At 46.0% G+C, this 17,166-nt stretch overlaps 3 protein-coding genes across 3 annotated transcripts; 2 read left to right on the plus strand and 1 right to left on the minus strand.

The window, feature by feature from the left end:
* The first annotated feature begins 5,982 nt into the window (after window positions 1-5,982).
* GGS25DRAFT_440268 (phosphoprotein phosphatase PPZ) lies at window positions 5,983-8,096 on the plus strand. The gene is made up of 3 exons (XM_049258723.1): window positions 5,983-7,661; window positions 7,725-7,877; window positions 7,947-8,096. The coding sequence occupies exons 1-3, from the start codon at window positions 6,252-6,254 to the stop codon at window positions 7,974-7,976; spliced, it is 1,593 nt and encodes a 530-aa protein (XP_049112801.1). The 5' UTR covers window positions 5,983-6,251; the 3' UTR covers window positions 7,977-8,096.
* Window positions 8,097-9,037: 941 nt separating this feature from the next.
* On the minus strand, window positions 9,038-13,975 carry GGS25DRAFT_506102 (uncharacterized protein). Its single transcript, XM_049262279.1, has 3 exons — window positions 13,834-13,975; window positions 12,907-13,766; window positions 9,038-12,812 (listed from the first exon to the last, which is right to left on the minus strand). Exons 2-3 carry the CDS (start codon window positions 13,531-13,533, stop codon window positions 9,735-9,737), a joined length of 3,705 nt encoding a protein of 1,234 aa, XP_049112802.1. The 5' UTR covers window positions 13,534-13,766; window positions 13,834-13,975; the 3' UTR covers window positions 9,038-9,734.
* A 600-nt stretch (window positions 13,976-14,575) lies between these two features.
* Window positions 14,576-17,119, plus strand: GGS25DRAFT_506104 (Eisosome component PIL1-domain-containing protein). The gene is made up of 5 exons (XM_049262280.1): window positions 14,576-15,211; window positions 15,280-15,340; window positions 15,441-15,574; window positions 15,636-15,819; window positions 15,875-17,119. The coding sequence occupies exons 1-5, from the start codon at window positions 15,155-15,157 to the stop codon at window positions 16,507-16,509; spliced, it is 1,071 nt and encodes a 356-aa protein (XP_049112803.1). The 5' UTR covers window positions 14,576-15,154; the 3' UTR covers window positions 16,510-17,119.
* The last annotated feature ends 47 nt before the right edge of the window (window positions 17,120-17,166 follow it).

A 17,166-nucleotide genomic window follows, 5' to 3' on the forward strand; every position in this document is an offset into this window, starting at 1 on the left:
TACATGTATGTATGTACCCAGCCTGCATTGGAGGGTTTTAAAAGCACTTGAGAAAAAGAAAATACTATACATGATACATGGGGTAGGTACCTACATACATACATTCAATGTGGTAGCAATATTGAAGACTGACGTACCAGGTGAGGCACTTGATCAGTCTTGATGAGACATCCTTGGATGTAGCAGAATATCAAGATGTTCAGGCAAAAAACTTTTACTTCATTCATGCGTAACGAAATAAGTTCATAATATTTTTCTTCTTTCTTTCTTACTCTCAAACCCTACGAGATTCAAAATGAACTTGTTAGTAAGGTATGACAGAGGTGCAGCAGCTGAAAGACTATCATGGCGACATCTCACTTCAAGAAGCCAATTAGGCACATCACAATTCCCGGGCTAGGCGATCAACTGGGATGCCCAACAGCTTCTTACGTAGACAGGAATGTAGCTGCGCTTTTGTGTAGGGGTCTAAAAGTCTACTATGTAAGACCCCGAGATTTAAACGCAGATGGATATGCAGTTATTCATCCTTCAGGTCGATACTACTTAGTACTCACAGCTCACAATCTTGGAACCTTGTTAGATTTAAGGAACCCAATAGCACATGGCTATCCTAACTTCTAAGCAGGCACCAAGAGTTGCAATCGCGGCTAGCAAGAAACAAGCAGCACCTACCTACTTAGGGCCCCTAAGTTAGGGGTCCTGTAGGATATTTGCGTTTGTTTCGTGTGTTACAACAACATTACTTTAGTACGTCAGGTACTATTAGTAGTACATTACTACGGTACTACCACCAAGAAACTAAAAAATATCAAGGGAACATTAAAAAAAAGAGAGATAATTTAAGTGGATTTAGCCGTGTTGATCAGCCCATATGGTCGCAGGAAATGCAGATCATCCTCACTAACGGTCCAAAGAAAATTTCGCTTTGGTAGATTCTATTCGAAATAGGCGTCTTGCTTGTTGCGTGTATTGCGTGTATTGCGTGTCCTGGATGTTCACATTCGTGGGCTTGTGGCGTTAGCTTTCTCGAGTTCGAAGGAGGCAATGCATCTTGACGCGTCCTCCACACCCCTCTCTACACTCATTTTTTTTTTGAATTATATCCAAACTTGCTGACTTATCAAAATCAGATCAATATCGAAGGAATATGATTATACGAAGTATGCCAATATCATTAACCTAACCTAGGCATATATCCAATAGCGCTAGGATCAGATAAGGACTATGCATAGCAGGTATATAATTAATTACCTAGGCAGTTAGTAGATAGCCTAGGCTACCTAGCAGTTCGGTAGGGTGTTACCGTGTTAGAGACGTTGGAATCAGAAACAAGGGGGATTGATAGGAGGATCCGGAATATGGCTTTAAGAATGAGATCCTATGCGGAAAGGCTCTTTTGATCAAGCCGAGCTCTGGAGTCTGGAGTCTGGACAATGGACAATGGACATACGACCTCGGACCAAGGCCAGCTCTGTAAATGTGGCTTGGGCTGTCTAGCGGGACTTGGCGGGGTTCGTCGGTACTATGTATTAAGTGGCAGAGCAGAGCGATAGTTTTTGTACGTAAGCTGCGGGGCAGATTTAAGAATTGGATCTCTCAAGGCTCTGACTAAAAATAGGAATCCGGAAGCTAAAGCTTTAAATTGAAGCCTTAAACAGTCAATATGTACAATACAATATGTACTTCTCCAATCTCCAATCTAGTACCTACATATGTAGGCAGGTAGTTGCTCACAACTTCCAAGAGATCACTCGCTTCTTCGTCATATTCGATTTCGATCTTACAAATAATAAGCAAGCAAACAAACGAAAACTCTCCGGATCACCGACCCCTTACTTTATACAATGGGGTAATTTCTGAACTGCCGGGTTCCGGGCTATCTTGAGCTAGAAAAACGACCCTCCAACCCTCCAACCCTCCACCCCTCCAGCCCTACCCGACTGGGTGTCTTCAAGATGCAGACAAAAGCTCACTTTGGAGTAGGTACATAACCTGACATTCTAGACCATTACCTGGTCCGGGACACACCGACCGACCGGATCAGTTCGGGCCTGTCAGCACACGTTGGAGAAGGATCTCAACATCACCTTTCTTGCCTAATTGCCCCTATCTCCAATCTGCAATTTATTGTCTAGTAATAAGCTTCTCAATCGAGAAGCTTCTTAATTACGACGTATACCATTCCGAGACGGTTTCGCAGACATGAAAATATCCTACCCGCCGACCCAATCACGATCCAGCCACGAGCATCTTTCTAATTGCTGTTGCAACGGTCTAATGACGGAATAAGCGATATATCATAAACCTGACTCGTAAGTGTGAGATTATCAGGCCTTTTTCCTGTTGATCTTGACTTAGTGCTACGTATCTCACGGCCCTAACATTAACAACGTTCAAAAAACCCTCGTGCTTGTTGCTAAAATATCTTACGGCGGTGACGAACGTGCCGTCCCCATACCATTGAACCGTCGCGTGCTGGGTGACGGCGAATAGGAGGATGTTCCTTCGAATCATGAAATCCCTGAACATGGCGGTGTCGAATTTCCACGTGCTACACTACCCGTGATATATTATACTATAGAGACATCCAACGATTCGCCAGCACACGAGACGACACAACGCCACGGGATTTTATTGGGCCACTCCTCCACCAACCTGGGGCGTTATCCTTTAGCCCTCTGCTTATCTGGAACATATTCTTGGCTAATCAATGCAGACCTGCTACCACAGGCGGGCGTGTATGCAGCTGCCACGATACCGGTATTAATTGCAGTGTCAAGCTTTTGGTCGAACTCCAATAGAAACGGAAGCCGAAGTTGAGGTGACAGACGCCAAGTAAGCAGGTCTGGTAAAGCAGAGCCAAGACGGTCGAGAAGAATGCGGTGCCTCCCTACACTACATAGCATTGATGCTACAATGTGCCTGTCGCGGCTACTGCCAAGCATCGTGTTTTATCAAGACTTACTTCACATTGGGATATGCGAAGATTTTATCTGCAGATTATTTTTTCTACATGTAGGCATATGCGGAGTAACAGACACTTAGCAAACTCGAAACGGCTAAGCATTCGATATCGATGATAGATATTTACTACATACTTACCTACCTACCTACCTACCTACCTACCTACCTACCTACCTACATATACTACATAATTAGTACTTGTACCTATCGGACGACACAACCCAACTGCTACTATCCGTTTTGGGCAAGAAGGAATCAAAGAGACGAACAAAAGCCGGGCTCACAGTCGAGATCTTTGCAGCAGGTAGCATTGCGCTCCCTGATCGACGGGATATCCAGTGTCCCATTGGAGGCTCAGCAATTTTGACTAGATTGCTCCCGCCTGCATGTCACCTTGATCGACCTGAAATGGCCGCTCGGTTGTCCATTCGATATCCAAACTCATGCAGTAGTATCATTAGTTTTTTGGGCAATTTTGAGAGTAGGGTAAGGTAAGGTAGGATAGGGCAGGGTAGAGGCCTGATCTCCTGCCGTACCTGGCAGATTTCAGAAGTCAGCACTGAAGTGAAGTTGGGGTTTTTTTAATATCTATTACATTGGTTCATGTCTATAGGTACATGTTGGTATATTGTTGTCATACGTATACTATGTGTATACTATGTATATACTATGCAGATAGTTGCAGATAGTATTCGAAGTTAATATGCAACCACTTTAACCCCATACGCGTCAACCACTAGGTAACTTTTCTTCTATTTTAATTAAGTAAACCAAATCTACTCGGATTACTTTGTCATTGGTATACGTTTACGATTTTACATTACATACCTGACAACGTTTGAACCTTTTTACTGCTAGTAGTTAGCTACTAGGTAGGTAGGGTAGTTAGTTAACCTAGTACCTGACAAAAATATGGAGTTGGGCAGACAAACATGTTTGGATTTCAATAATTGAATTTATCACTTTTGAGTCACTTGACTCGAGCCGGAAGGACGGAGCCCCGCCAAAATATTACTTTACTACATAGTATGAGGTATGTAGTGACAGTAGTGTATGTAGTGTATGTAGTACATAGCGGTCTAGGTTAGCTAACATTGAAGGTTAGCACTTTGCAAGTTCAAAGCTCCTTCCGTTAAACGGCGTCACGGACCATACGATTTAGCTGTAGTGACAAGTAGCGACTCCTAACTTAGAATAGCATTTGGAGATTGAATTGAATCATTTGAACAAAAACAACAAGTCGGGACCTTGAACATTTTGAACCTTCCTCAAATAATATACCTGGGGTAGTGTTCCACATGCATGTATATGTATGTATTTCTCTCTCTTGAATGTTCAAATTCAAATAAATCAATTGATGCTCAAATGTTCAAATGGTCTTCTCAAGCATTCAGCCAAACATTGAACCAACTTATCACGACGCCCGGAATTCCAACGTGCTGCATTCATTGTCCTACCTGGTCCAACCTGGTTGCTCAAAGGAACTATAGGAACCACAACCGGAGCCCCATCCTATCCTAAATAAAGCAACTACCTTTTTCTTCTTCTTCTCCCTTTTCCATTTGCAACTCGTGCATTGTAACGATTAGGCCAATCTAGCCCAACTACTATCTTCTCTATCCGCCTCGAAACTGTAACTCGACGTTCCTCTTGTCATACGCACACGCACACGTATTCGCATTTTACCAGCAACAGCAAGAAGAAGGACAGATAATACAATAATTTATAATACCTACCTAAATAAAAGAGATAACTAAGTTCTTCCCCTTGTCTTGGCTGTATACCTACTATGTAGTAGGTTAGATAGCAATCTGACCAGATCGAGACTCTCAAGATTAAAAGACTACCTACCAGACCTACCAGACCTACCAGACCTACCAGACCTACCAGACCTACATAAGGTACATCATACCTAACCTACCTGGTACCTCGAGCTTCTTAGCTTCCTTCCTCCCTCCCTCCCCCCAGCTCCCGGCTCCCAGTTCATAGTAACTTCATACTACTACATACTAGGATTAGAGGTATACTACATACTGCTACTAGTAAAGGACTGGAGTATGTACAATATAATACATACGGTACGGTGAGACAGTTACCCTTTCGTTGCTTGGCGCCGCGTTCAAAAGCTCCACACAGAGTCTAGCACGTTCTTCTGACCTTCTTCTTCTTGGCCTTCCTTGCTTCAAGGGTTAGCAGGTTGGGTATAACGTATCCCCATGTCTTATCTTCTTCTTTACCTTACTCATCAGCAAGTTCGCCGCATTCCCAGAACGAAATAGATGAAAAGCTTCTCCCCGCATTTTTCATTCTCTATTGTCATTTTTTGATCTTTTGAATGAATGTATTTAACCCTCCAAAAAAAGAGAGGAGAAGCGTGACCTTTTTAAGAGGAGAAGAAAAAGAATAGACGGCCCAAACTGCCAAACCTTGGAGATCGTCATCATTATCAACTTTCCTCCTTCTGCACATCTCTTACCTCATCTTTCTTCCTCCGCAACTTTTCCCTGTTGTCCCTCTTTCATCACATCACACACCTGGGCATTACTCATTTGCAATCAATTCAATCTTTCAAACTTGTATCCTCCTATACATACACATACATACACACACACCCTCACATACTGCTACACACATACAACACACATACAACACACATACATATACGATACGTACACACATACATACACACACACGCACACACCCCGCCGGATTAACTACACAACTGCCGATAAACTCATACATGTACGACTTCGATACGCATGGCCCCATAGCTGATACTTCCGACCTGCAACATTAGATTAATTATCTTGCCTCTTCCAGCCTCAACCTTGCCAGCATAGCCTCTTACGCAATATTTGTCAGTCTTTCCCACCACCTTCCATCCTCTTCTTCCCGATATCTTCATTTGACTGCGACGACAACTCTATCCCTCCCCCTATTTCATTGATTTACCTATCCTTTTCCGCAATTCGCCGATCTCCTTTTAAAGAAACTGTCGCTTACCCTTAACTCGTTGTAGCTACGAAGACGGAGAACAAAACGGATCCCACCTCTTCCTCCGCTGCCCTCTTCCTTTCCGTCCTTGACCGACTGTTCCATCCTCCCTAGTAGCGAGCCCGGTTGTAGACGAAACAAACAAACACACACACCGCACCATTGAGTCCCGGACTATACAGTGGCCGTCTATTAGGCCTTACATTTTATTCTAGTTGGATTGAAAGAAAATATAATCGCGAAGCTGGATTGCGTACCTTTCGAGTCTCGTCAATACCTAACACGAGACCATGGGAAACCAAACATCGAAGGAGGGAGGAAGCTCCAAGGGCTCAGGAGGCGCATCCGGCGGAGATCGCGAAGGAAATCTACAATCGTATCCTTCGTTTGGTAAGTCGGATACCAAGGAATCCTCCCGCTCATTCAAAAACCTCCGATCCAAGATACCCGGTACTGGGAGAACGGACAGTCCGCGAAGCTCGGCCATTATGTCCAATGGAGATGCTACTGCAGACAAGTCAGATGTGGCATCCGTGAAATCCGCGAAAAGCAGCAAGTCGAGAGGTGGCCGCAACGATTCCTTCGCTTCTCCATCGGCACCGAGATCGCCGGATGTAGAGAAACTACTTGACGATTCGCAACCACCCCCTTCTCCTGTTCAGTCCGCTTCTATTAGGGCTGGGCATGGCAACATAAACGCCGCTCAAGCCTCTGGCGAGGTCGATCACGTGTCTGACCAGCCACCCTCGGGAGTCGTGAATCCGAACCCACATATCCAGCAACAACCTGGAGCTCCTATCTTGGTGAAAAAGGAGAATACTATTAACCCTATTATATCGGTACCGCCACCATCTAAAGATGACACGTCGCCTGGTGGAGTTGCTATGAGTGACATTAAGGATATCGACCTTGATGATTTTATCAAACGCCTTCTAGACGCTGCCTATGCCGGGAAGGTCACGAAGAGTGTATGCCTGAAGAACGCCGAGATAGTCGCCATCTGCCAAAGGGCTCGCGAGTGCCTTTTGTCCCAACCTGCATTGCTAGAGCTCGATGCGCCAGTCAAGATTGTTGGCGACGTTCACGGCCAGTACACGGACCTGATCCGCATGTTTGAGATGTGCGGCTTTCCACCGAGTGCAAACTACCTGTTTCTTGGAGACTACGTCGACAGAGGCAAGCAGTCACTAGAGACTATCCTACTTCTATTATGCTATAAGCTTAAGTACCCCGAGAACTTCTTTCTCCTACGGGGCAACCACGAATGCGCCAACGTGACGAGGGTCTATGGATTCTACGATGAATGCAAACGAAGATGCAACGTCAAGATTTGGAAAACCTTCATTGACTGTTTTAACACCCTCCCGATTGCTGCCATCGTTGCCGGAAAGATCTTCTGCGTTCACGGCGGTCTTTCCCCAGCTCTAAGCCATATGGATGACATTCGCAACATTGCTCGACCTACCGATGTTCCCGATTACGGTCTACTGAACGACTTGCTTTGGTCAGACCCTGCTGATATGGAGGCGGACTGGGAGGCCAACGAGAGGGGGGTCAGCTATTGCTTCGGCAAGAAGGTTATTACTGATTTCCTCGCCACCCATGACTTTGATTTAGTCTGTCGTGCGCATATGGTTGTCGAAGACGGATACGAATTCTTTAATGACAGAGTCCTGGTCACTGTCTTTAGCGCACCAAATGTAAGATGCTTCCACCCCTCCACTTATGTACTACCATGTGTATACTAACCAGATATTAACTAGTATTGTGGCGAATTTGATAACTGGGGAGCTGTCATGTCTGTTTCCTCGGAGCTCTTGTGTAGCTTCGAACTGCTTAAGCCGCTCGACTCGTCCGCGCTCAAGAGCCATATCAAGAAAGGCAGAAACAAGCGCCAAAACATGTTAAACAGCCCTGTAAGTGGCACTTCATTCCTATCCAAATAGTTCCATGCATGTTGGTGCTAACTCGCGTGTTCGTCTCAGCCTGCCAGCGTGTACCCTCAGAGTGTATAGGGTGATACTCCCCGGAGGGCCCCTCAAGAGAAGGCCCTTGCCAATATAATCATACGGACGACTTCATTTCGCGTGGAAACGAATCGAAGAACCCCCCCAAAGTAGAGTATGGACCTGAGATGCATATTTATGCCAGTAGGCCTTCTCTCGCCAAAAATTGGTATCGCCACTATAACAGTTACCAGGTGCGAGATGTGAGGAAAGACACCCAATTTAGTGGCAAGTCCTGGCATCAAAGTCTACCTTTGCCTAGCCGATCTACCTCGAGGCAAAAGACGTTGTAGGAACGGGAGGCGAGGGTGTGATAATCCTTGCAGGAGAACAGTAGGCCAGAAATGGTTCTGCTCAGTGACGGTCGAGAATAACTGGTGTTCGGGGAAGATAGATACCTGATATCTATCTAATCGACACCGAGAAAGGAGATAGGGTCCTCTCCCCCCCTCCCTCTCTCCCCATGGTATAGGATAAGGAAAGAAAGAAAGGGAAAAGGGAATTGGTGTGTCACAGTCCTTGAAAGTTATCGTGTACATGGTCCAGGGTTTCAGTTGTTAATTATCACGAGTATGCCGGAGTCCGCACTCTAAGGGCTTTTTTTGTCTGAAGAAATTACTACGTAGCTAATGAAAAAGTCGGGTTGGCTTTTGTTATTATAATTTTGTTTGGAACTTTTTTTTTTCTTTTTCGGATTCTTTTCTTGATAGAACGTCGTTCACGTATGTATGTACGATTGATCGTTTCTTAGTACCTAGGTTAGGTATTTATCTAATATTTTAGGGTTCGTTTTCTTCGTTTGCCGGTTCAAAAATATTGGGCTCCGAAAGAGGCTTTTTGTAGTTTTGTATAGATATATATATACTACGACGTATGTAACCTAGGTAGGTTGGTGGGTGGGTATGTATCTTAGATACTTACCTACTTACCTAGGTACATACACATAGGTTATCTGCTATTGTTCTAATCGGCTTGAGTCTTTAAGAATGTTGGTTGTCTTTCCTTCGTAGAGTCCTACTTATATAGGTACCTGAACAGCATGATCTCTTAAGAGCTTTTTAAGTTTAGGTAAGAAGTTAGGTAGGTACATGTACCTATACTTTGTATACATGGATACCTCTCCTCGATGCCTCTATTAGGTACATATATCCGCTGCTGCCATACATACATAGGTACCTACTCCTTAGACCATCTATATCTCTAGGTATGTTCTAGGTATGTGAAGAGCCATGAATCATAATAACAGCACCTAAACTCCAATGCCTAAAAGGGAGCCTCCTTAATAATAGTTATCTACCCTGTACATATAGTATGTATTATCGAAAATCTTGGGTAATTTAGGTAGGGGCTTAGACATCTATCCAGCCTACATCAGCAATTCAGAATAAACACGAAAAGAAAAGGCACCAGATCAACTAAAGCTCGATATATTAGCTATTATCCGAGCCTAGGTAGGTAGGCAGAGTTGTAGATTCCATATCTAGGTAGCCTCGCGGAGAACCTCGTAGCCACATTAATTTATCAGGGTACCAATATCTCTCTTCCCATAGCTATACCTATTTACTATACACTTTTCTCAAGGCTAGGGGGGCGAGCGAGCGAGCTTGATTTGTGCTGAGTCGGGCGATGATCGATGATGTTTGGGCCGACCGGGACATCATGGTTGAGACTTGAGCCTTCACGTCCTCCTGGCGGCGAATTGCCTCTGAAAAAAAACATCGCAAATCAACTCAGTAATAACAAAAAAGCAGCCCCTATTCACGGGGTCTAGTCTTCATACCTGGCCGGTTTGCGCCTCGTCCTGGAGCGATCAATCGGGAAATCGTCGTCACTATCGTCGGTTTCGATGCCGCCACCATGGTGTCGGACACCATCACTATCCTGCCAGCTACTTCCATTATACTCGTCATCACCATGTGCCGCTTTCCTAGGGCGGCCTCTTTTAGATATCGGTCGAATATCTGAGCCAGATAGTTCGAGCTCGGGGTAATCGATATTAGAATCTGGAGTCGATAGCGGACTGGATTCTATCGCCTCTTTTAACTGCCCTCGGGTACGAATACGTGACGGCGTGTCCTCGTTGGCTACCGAGTCAGAGTCGTGTTCGAGCCTGGCTTCCGTGCGCTTCAATCGGCTGCTGCTGCCTGGAGCACTCCCCGAACCGTTGCCTGGAGCGCTGCGTGGGCTGGGAGCGGATTCGCGTTGGCCACTAATAACTACCGTATCTCCTTCGCGCCCCTTAGCTTCCTTCGCGGCAGCTGCGGCGGCGGCCTCAGCAGCTTCCTTTTCCTTCAGATGTTTCGGCTTCCTGCCCCGTCGCTTAGGTACAACCACAGGTTTGGTTTCGACTACCAAGGCTTCGTCTATCTCAGGGAGGGTGGCATCGTCCAGAAGTTTGCGCGTCTTTTTGCGTTGGCGCTTCGATGGCGTAATCCCAGGCTCATCATCATCATCATCATCGTCGTCGTCATCATTCTCATCGAGGTCCTCGTCTACCTTTTGGCGCTTTGTAGGGAAGCCTTTCCTTGCCTTCGGTGCTCCTAGTCGTTTCCTAAAACGGGATGCCTTCTGAGAGGGCGATCCTTCACCAATATCAACCATCACATCATCCTGAGAATCGGTCGTTGGGTGGTACTCACCCTCGTCCGAATCATCTTCGAGAAGACCACGCTTGCGCTTTCGCGACTTTGTAATATCAATATCGGGGAATGGCTCCTCCGAAGGTTCGAGAGCATCGTCATCTTCCGGGTCTGAATCTACTTTGGCGAACGTCTTCTTCTTCGGTTTCGGGCCTGGTTTACGTCCTGGCTTTCTACCTGGCTTGCGACCAGGCTTCTTCCTCTGTTTCTCGCCACCATCTTGTTCCTTTTTCCGAGCCTGCTCCTTGGCCTTCCGTCGTTTCTTCTCCGCCTTTTCTTCTTGCAACAATTTCTTGGTCAGGTTGGGGAAGTTTTCACCGTAATGAAAGAATAACTCCTCTCCTGCCTTGATTTCCCGCAAAGAAGTAAACTTAATGCGGTATTCGCCATTCACATATAAGATACGGGGGGTGACATTGCAGTTAGTCTCCTGGTGATTGATGTAGCGACTGAGGTTACCGTAAATAGCAGCATCAACCCAGATGCCCTCCTGCTCCAAAAGAGTAAAAAGATATGATGAATTAGATGATTCGTCAAATACATCTCCACGGCGTGCCTCGCGGCGCACTCCTTCATCTTGGCTGATAAGTTCACCAACATATTCGATCACGAACTCGTCCTGGGCAATGTCCTCCGTCGCAAAGAGCCCATAACCGGCAATCTTGGATTTTCCAAGCATGAGCGACTTGGACTTACCTCTTTGTAATGTGCAGTTTTGGCATCCAGTAGCATATAGTGCATCGTTGTCCGCGTTCACCGGGTTCGCTCTTTCGGACGCACCACAACTCCCACACAAGGCAGGATCACATTCACGGTTCAGCTGGACACAAATACAGGGCCGATCTTTTTGCTTCGAATGGCATGTCTTTCCTTGAGAATGACACGCACAACCTGTGAACTTATTGGCGCAAATGGCCGCTGTACAGCGGCAGAAACGTTCACACATGATATGATTCTGCACACACCCACAGTTCTTGGATGTGCACGGTCCATCATGGTTGCACGGATCGAAGAAATCCTTTCTCTGATGTTCATGGGTGTTGGTTTGCTCATGCCAATCTCCTATCAACATTTTCTTTTTCCTATCGTACCAAGGTAGCGGCTTGACCTGAACTGGGGGCGTTGGAGATGCGCTCGGAAGAGACAGGCCAAGCTTATCAAGCTGGCGGTTGACATCCCAACATGGTCTCCCTGTGGCCACAGCAGTAGCGCATTGTACTGGTATGCTAGTGTTGCTCAGTGTCGAGAAGAATGCTCTGAGGAGCATGGACTCACTTTCACTCCATCCTCGGGCCCGTGTTCCCGGTCGTCTATTCAAGTAGCAATCTTCGCTGCAAGGGCTCGGTTTGCCATGCGTATGCGTGGGGCTCTCCTCGCCTCTCTCTTTTAATCTCTGCGTAAGCTGTTGGCGAATCAGAGGTTGTAGGCCACCAATCACTTCAACTGAGAATCGTTTCCGCTCATTATCAACACCATATTCGCCATGTTCGCAAGAATGACTGGTGCAAATTAGACAGCCAAGTAATGCGTATGTTTCCAGAAATGATTCGACGGTTGGGTGTTCCTCGGAGACTTTAGACCCGCCAGGGGTTTCCTTCATCCATTTTTTAGAATCAACGATAGTATCAACGGACTTGTCCAGCAACAGAACATCGCGCAGAGGTACAGCGCGCTCACGTAGAGCTGGCGAGTTAAAAACTCGATCAAATGCTTCCGTGAAAATTCGAACAGCCTTGGCCGAGCATGGCGAGCCAAAGTCTTCGCTATATGAGTGCAAAATACTTGACTTTTGCTGAGGAGTTACGTTATCTCCTTGACTTGCCATATAACGGATGAGAGTTGTCTTTGTGCAGTTTTCAATCTTAAGCCTATCGAGCCAGGATTCAAGATACAATAATAGGGTTGTGGCGCGTTCCTTCTGAATTGTCTTGGTCACTTTTTGGTGTCTACTGAGTGTGGCGAACCCAGAAGTCTTGTCCATATTTTCCAAGTTCTCGAGCCATCGACGGTATACGCCTTCTTCGTTGTCTGCTAAATCACGTAGGTGAGGGACATAAGTAAGCATAGTATTTGGAGATAGTATGTTTTTCCTAATCTCAACGTGATGGAAGCCATAAGGAGGGACGGTGGCGGCATTAGTCTTAATGCATATGACTTGATGATGTGCACGCTTCTCTTGCTTTCCAGATCTACCTTGTCCGACTTGCTAGGAGTTCGTTAGCTGATCCCTCATATGTCAATATAAATATAGACCCAAGACCGAGGAGTTGCCTGGCCTGCATTGGCTTATCGAAACCAACCTTTGTCCTGATTCTCATCGTATCCGATGATTTTGTGGCTGTTTCCACCGGGATGCGCTTCATATCAGCGAACCAATCCTTCTTGCTAGGGAATTGCTGTTTAGGTGCTTCCTTTTTCCAGGCCATGTGAATCAGACGTGCAGTAAGTTTGGCCCCTTCTGTGCCTATCTCATCCGACAATTCTCGCAAAGCCTGCTCCAGCTTATCGGTGGTCCAATCAACTTTCCTTGGGGTTTGAGTTTTAGGTGTACGGTGAACTGAGGGTGAATGATGATGAGTTGACGAAGGCGTAGCGTCTTGTTCATTATTGATACTACCGGCGGGCTTTGGTGGTAGTGAAGCCATCTTGCCATCTAAGCTGGCAGACTTCGATGCGGACTTCTTTGCGGACTGGGAGGGTGTTGTGGCATGGATAGATGTAGAACCTTCACGTAACGGTAATGAGGTTGCTGATTGTCGATCTGGCAGTGACGGACTCGCCAGCTTGCGTGTACGCGATCCTGGCTGTGATTGTGACTGTGACTGAGATTGCGACTGTCTACCTCTCCGTGGAGTACGAAGCGTGAGATCAGCATCAGCGTTGTCAGAGTCTGACACGGTGGTCAAATCGATGTGATCTCTCGACATTGTAGGAGGCTGCTTCGGATTAGGGGAAGCCTCCTTTTAGTGACCAGTAAAATGAGAAGGTAGGTAGTGCGTTATCTTCCTTGCCCAGATGTTAAGAAAACTTATATAGTATCCACTAATTGGATACACTTTATCCGCCTTTGTTTTTGTGTTGAATCTTGATATTAAATTTCAACGAAGCATTCAGATGTAGAATAATAGTCCATTAAGACCAAAATCCAAATGCTCAATGACTATGATATAAACATTAGCATCACTGCCAGGGATATAATTATGTGGATGACTAAGGCAAGTACAAACCAATGAACGACATGCAACTATGAATGCCAATGAAAAAACCACAAAATGGGTATACAATTAATGTGAAATTTAGAACTGGGTGACGCGTCAATGAGATGAAGCGACGCGAGATGAAGTTGAGAACATGAACCTTGAAGGTTGAAGCTACATAATGTCTATTCATTATCTAATTGATTCTATGTACGTACTTGATGTCAGGTCAGTGTACTCTGTGGCTGGTAATTATTGACTGTGGCTAGTGAGTTAATTCGAACTGCTTCAATGTTCAATGTTGTTATTAACATCAAGGAAGGTGCATTAAAGCTGAGCCTGCTGAGGTACACAATACATCAGTACTTCAAGTTACATAACTATGTACATATATATATGTAGGTACCTAGGTTAGTACATTCATACTTGCCTGGGCCCTGGAGATGGATGACCATTTAAACGTTTCTTCTTGAGTCAAACATCAGCAGACTTGAAGAGAAGCTAATTACCTAGTTGAGAGCTAATTGATATCTAGTACGCATGCAATCCGTAATGCATGTTCAACGACCTCATCGGCTCATTCAAGAACATTTGGAGAAGAACAAGAACAAGATCGACGCTAGTGAGGCACTAGCCCTGTTAGCTCTGTTAGGCCAACTGCCATTTTAGGGTTAGCCCTGCCTTTTGTGGGGCTGAAAGAATACTATGCCGTACAAAGGACAATATTTGGTAGCGATGATAGAAGCGATGACGTAGAAGAATAAGGGACCATGGTGTCTCTCAGAGTCTCTCTTTTCTCTTTATGTTGCATTGAGCGTTCCCACTTTTCGAACTTGTCTTGAGCCCAACCCGCTAAGCCGCTGTTTGAACCTCTTCTGATGTCCCTCCCACATGCACTCAGCCCATTCGCATCCATCACATATCCATAATACATACCACACATACATTGTACCTTACCTGACCTTACCTTATCACCTTACCTTACGTATGTCATCTTCCAAATCCGTCCACCTTTCTTAAAACGAAGATCACAGCACTAAATATTTCCCCCCTCCTCCACCTTTTCCGCAACACTTGCGTCCTTGAATATCGAATATTGAATAACTAAAGGTGTCGCATTTCCCTAATCAAGCTCCGTATCTGCCTAATTATAATATTCTCCTTGCTTATTGACAGAGTCAGTTGAATCAGTTCAACCTCTGAAACCGTTGTCTTCTTATATTTGTTTTCTTGGTACCAAAACCAAAAGCTTCATCTACAACTTTGTTGTTGTTACATCTTACCACCATCACCATCACCCTTACTCTCACCACACCACCCACCTAGTCACGCAACCACTCACTCGTCCACAATGCACCGAACGTATTCTATGCGCCAGACTCGGGCGCCAACTGCCTCCCAGATCCAAGTGAGCTACCTTACTCTATTCAATGCGCCTTCTCCTTTGGTTTGCATAATTGACCTTCTCGTGGACAGAATCCTCCCCCACCGCCGTCATCTACCAAATCCGGCAGGCTGTTTGGAAGAGGCGGATTTGGTAAGTTGCTTACCACCTTCCTCCACGACATTTGATTCCTTTGGCAATTGGTCCATAGGGCTCATTTACAGGACATTCGCCGGCTAACAATAACCCCAAGGACATGCGCTTCGTCGAAATGCCGCCGGCGCCTTCGGGCCCGATCTCGCTAAGAAACTTACCCAGCTCGTCAAGATGGAGAAGAATGTGATGCGAAGTCTGGAGCTTGTCGCGAAGGAGCGTATGGAGGTCGCCGTATGTTGCGCTTCGCTACCCACAACTAAAGTACGTCTTGCTAATGCGTTTACCTGTTTAGCAACAACTCTCCCTTTGGGGTGAAGCTGGCGATGAAGACGTTTCCGATGTGACCGACAAACTTGGGGTGTTACTCTACGAGATCGGCGAACTCGAAGATCAGTACGTCGATCGTTACGATCAATACCGTGTTACCATGAAGAGTATTAGAAACATTGAGGCATCCGTACAGCCAAGTCGGGACCGTGAGTATCCTGTGGGAAGCTTTCATCCCAATTTCAGCCACTAACGTCATAATAGGCAAACAGAAGATCGCCGACCAGATTGCCCAGCTCAAGTACAAGGAACCCAACTCGCCCAAGATTGTTGTCCTTGAGCAAGAACTCGTCCGCGCCGAAGCTGAATCACTTGTTGCCGAGGCTCAATTATCCAACATCACCCGCGAGAAGCTAAAGGCTGCCTACACTTACCAGTTCGATGCTATGCAAGAGCATTGCGAAAAGGTCGCCATTATTGCCGGCTACGGAAAGCATTTGCTTGAGCTGGTTGACGACACACCCGTAACGCCTGGCGAAACCCGCGCCGCTTATGATGGTTACGAAGCCAGCAAGGCCATCATTCAGGACTGTGAAGATGCGCTGACTAACTGGGTGACATCGAGTGCAGCCGTGAACCCCAAGTTATCCACTCGAGCCCGGACCCTCTCCACAAGACGCCGCAACAACATCAAGGCCCGATCCGAGGGTCTGGACCTATCCGGCCAGGACGCGCCGCTTAATGACCGCGAATCCTGGGTTGCGGCCGGCGAGCACAGAGGTCACGAATACGAGGATGAAGAGCAGCCAGAAGATGACGATCAGGCTCATTCCGTACTGGATTCTGAAAGTGGAATGAATGGTGAGCACCGAGGCCGAGCACCGGAGATGGTTGTCTAGGTGGCTTAATAGCCCTCGACGGTGTGGGTAATACTTACTCGTTATTAATGTCTAATATGAGAGACGCCACGGGTGGGCTACGAACAAGCTTTAATATGCTCTCCAAAAGGGCGAGGCTTTGGCTTTGAGTTTGGTAGTGGAACACATACCTTGCTTGGATGAAAGAAGACGAGAAGATGGACGACGGGACAGATGAGCAACGCACATGTAGTAGGTAGAGCCGGGTAGCGAAAGGAGGATGGATGGATGGATGTGTAACAACCCACCCAACCCCCCCCCCCCTTTTTCCACCAAAGATGATGCTCTCCGTACCTATTTTTTCCATCCAGATGACTCAAGGAAAGAGGAAAAATGGTTTTCCTGTACTTATAGGCACCCCAAAAGAAAAAAAAGTATTTTTTTTTAGGTACTTTTACTTTATTATTAGTCTCTGCCTCGTTGTTTTTGGTCCTTGGAGACGATATACGAGATGAGAGCTTTCACGATACGTCGGTCGGGTTTATGAATTAAATTTTTTTTTTTGCAATTCCCAACTCTTTTTATCTTGTAGTTTCCAAGGGAAGATAGGTAGGTAAACCTATCAGGTACATACATATATACCTACCCATCGCGGAGCCGGACCGAGTTCCATGGTTTGAAATCGGCGTGCCCGGGGAT

The sequence above is a fragment of the Hypoxylon fragiforme genome (assembly GCF_022984875.1).
Source record: "Hypoxylon fragiforme strain CBS 206.31 chromosome Unknown GGS25scaffold_9, whole genome shotgun sequence".
Lineage (NCBI taxonomy): Eukaryota > Fungi > Ascomycota > Sordariomycetes > Xylariales > Hypoxylaceae > Hypoxylon > Hypoxylon fragiforme.

Bases quoted from the DNA above. Each gene is read 5' to 3' on its own strand.
- GGS25DRAFT_506104 (XM_049262280.1), top strand. From the start codon at position 15,155: ATGCACCGAACGTATTCTATGCGCCAGACTCGGGCGCCAACTGCCTCC. The intron at 15,212-15,279 runs GTGAGCTACCTT...TCTCGTGGACAG, and splicing joins CAACTGCCTCCCAGATCCAA to AATCCTCCCCCACCGCCGTC. The intron at 15,341-15,440 runs GTAAGTTGCTTA...AATAACCCCAAG, and splicing joins GTTTGGAAGAGGCGGATTTG to GACATGCGCTTCGTCGAAAT.
- GGS25DRAFT_506102 (XM_049262279.1), bottom strand. From the start codon at position 13,533: ATGTCGAGAGATCACATCGATTTGACCACCGTGTCAGACTCTGACAAC. The intron at 12,813-12,906 runs GTTGGTTTCGAT...ACGAACTCCTAG, and splicing joins CGATGAGAATCAGGACAAAG to CAAGTCGGACAAGGTAGATC.
- GGS25DRAFT_440268 (XM_049258723.1), top strand. From the start codon at position 6,252: ATGGGAAACCAAACATCGAAGGAGGGAGGAAGCTCCAAGGGCTCAGGA. The intron at 7,662-7,724 runs GTAAGATGCTTC...GATATTAACTAG, and splicing joins CTGTCTTTAGCGCACCAAAT to TATTGTGGCGAATTTGATAA. The intron at 7,878-7,946 runs GTAAGTGGCACT...TGTTCGTCTCAG, and splicing joins AAAACATGTTAAACAGCCCT to CCTGCCAGCGTGTACCCTCA.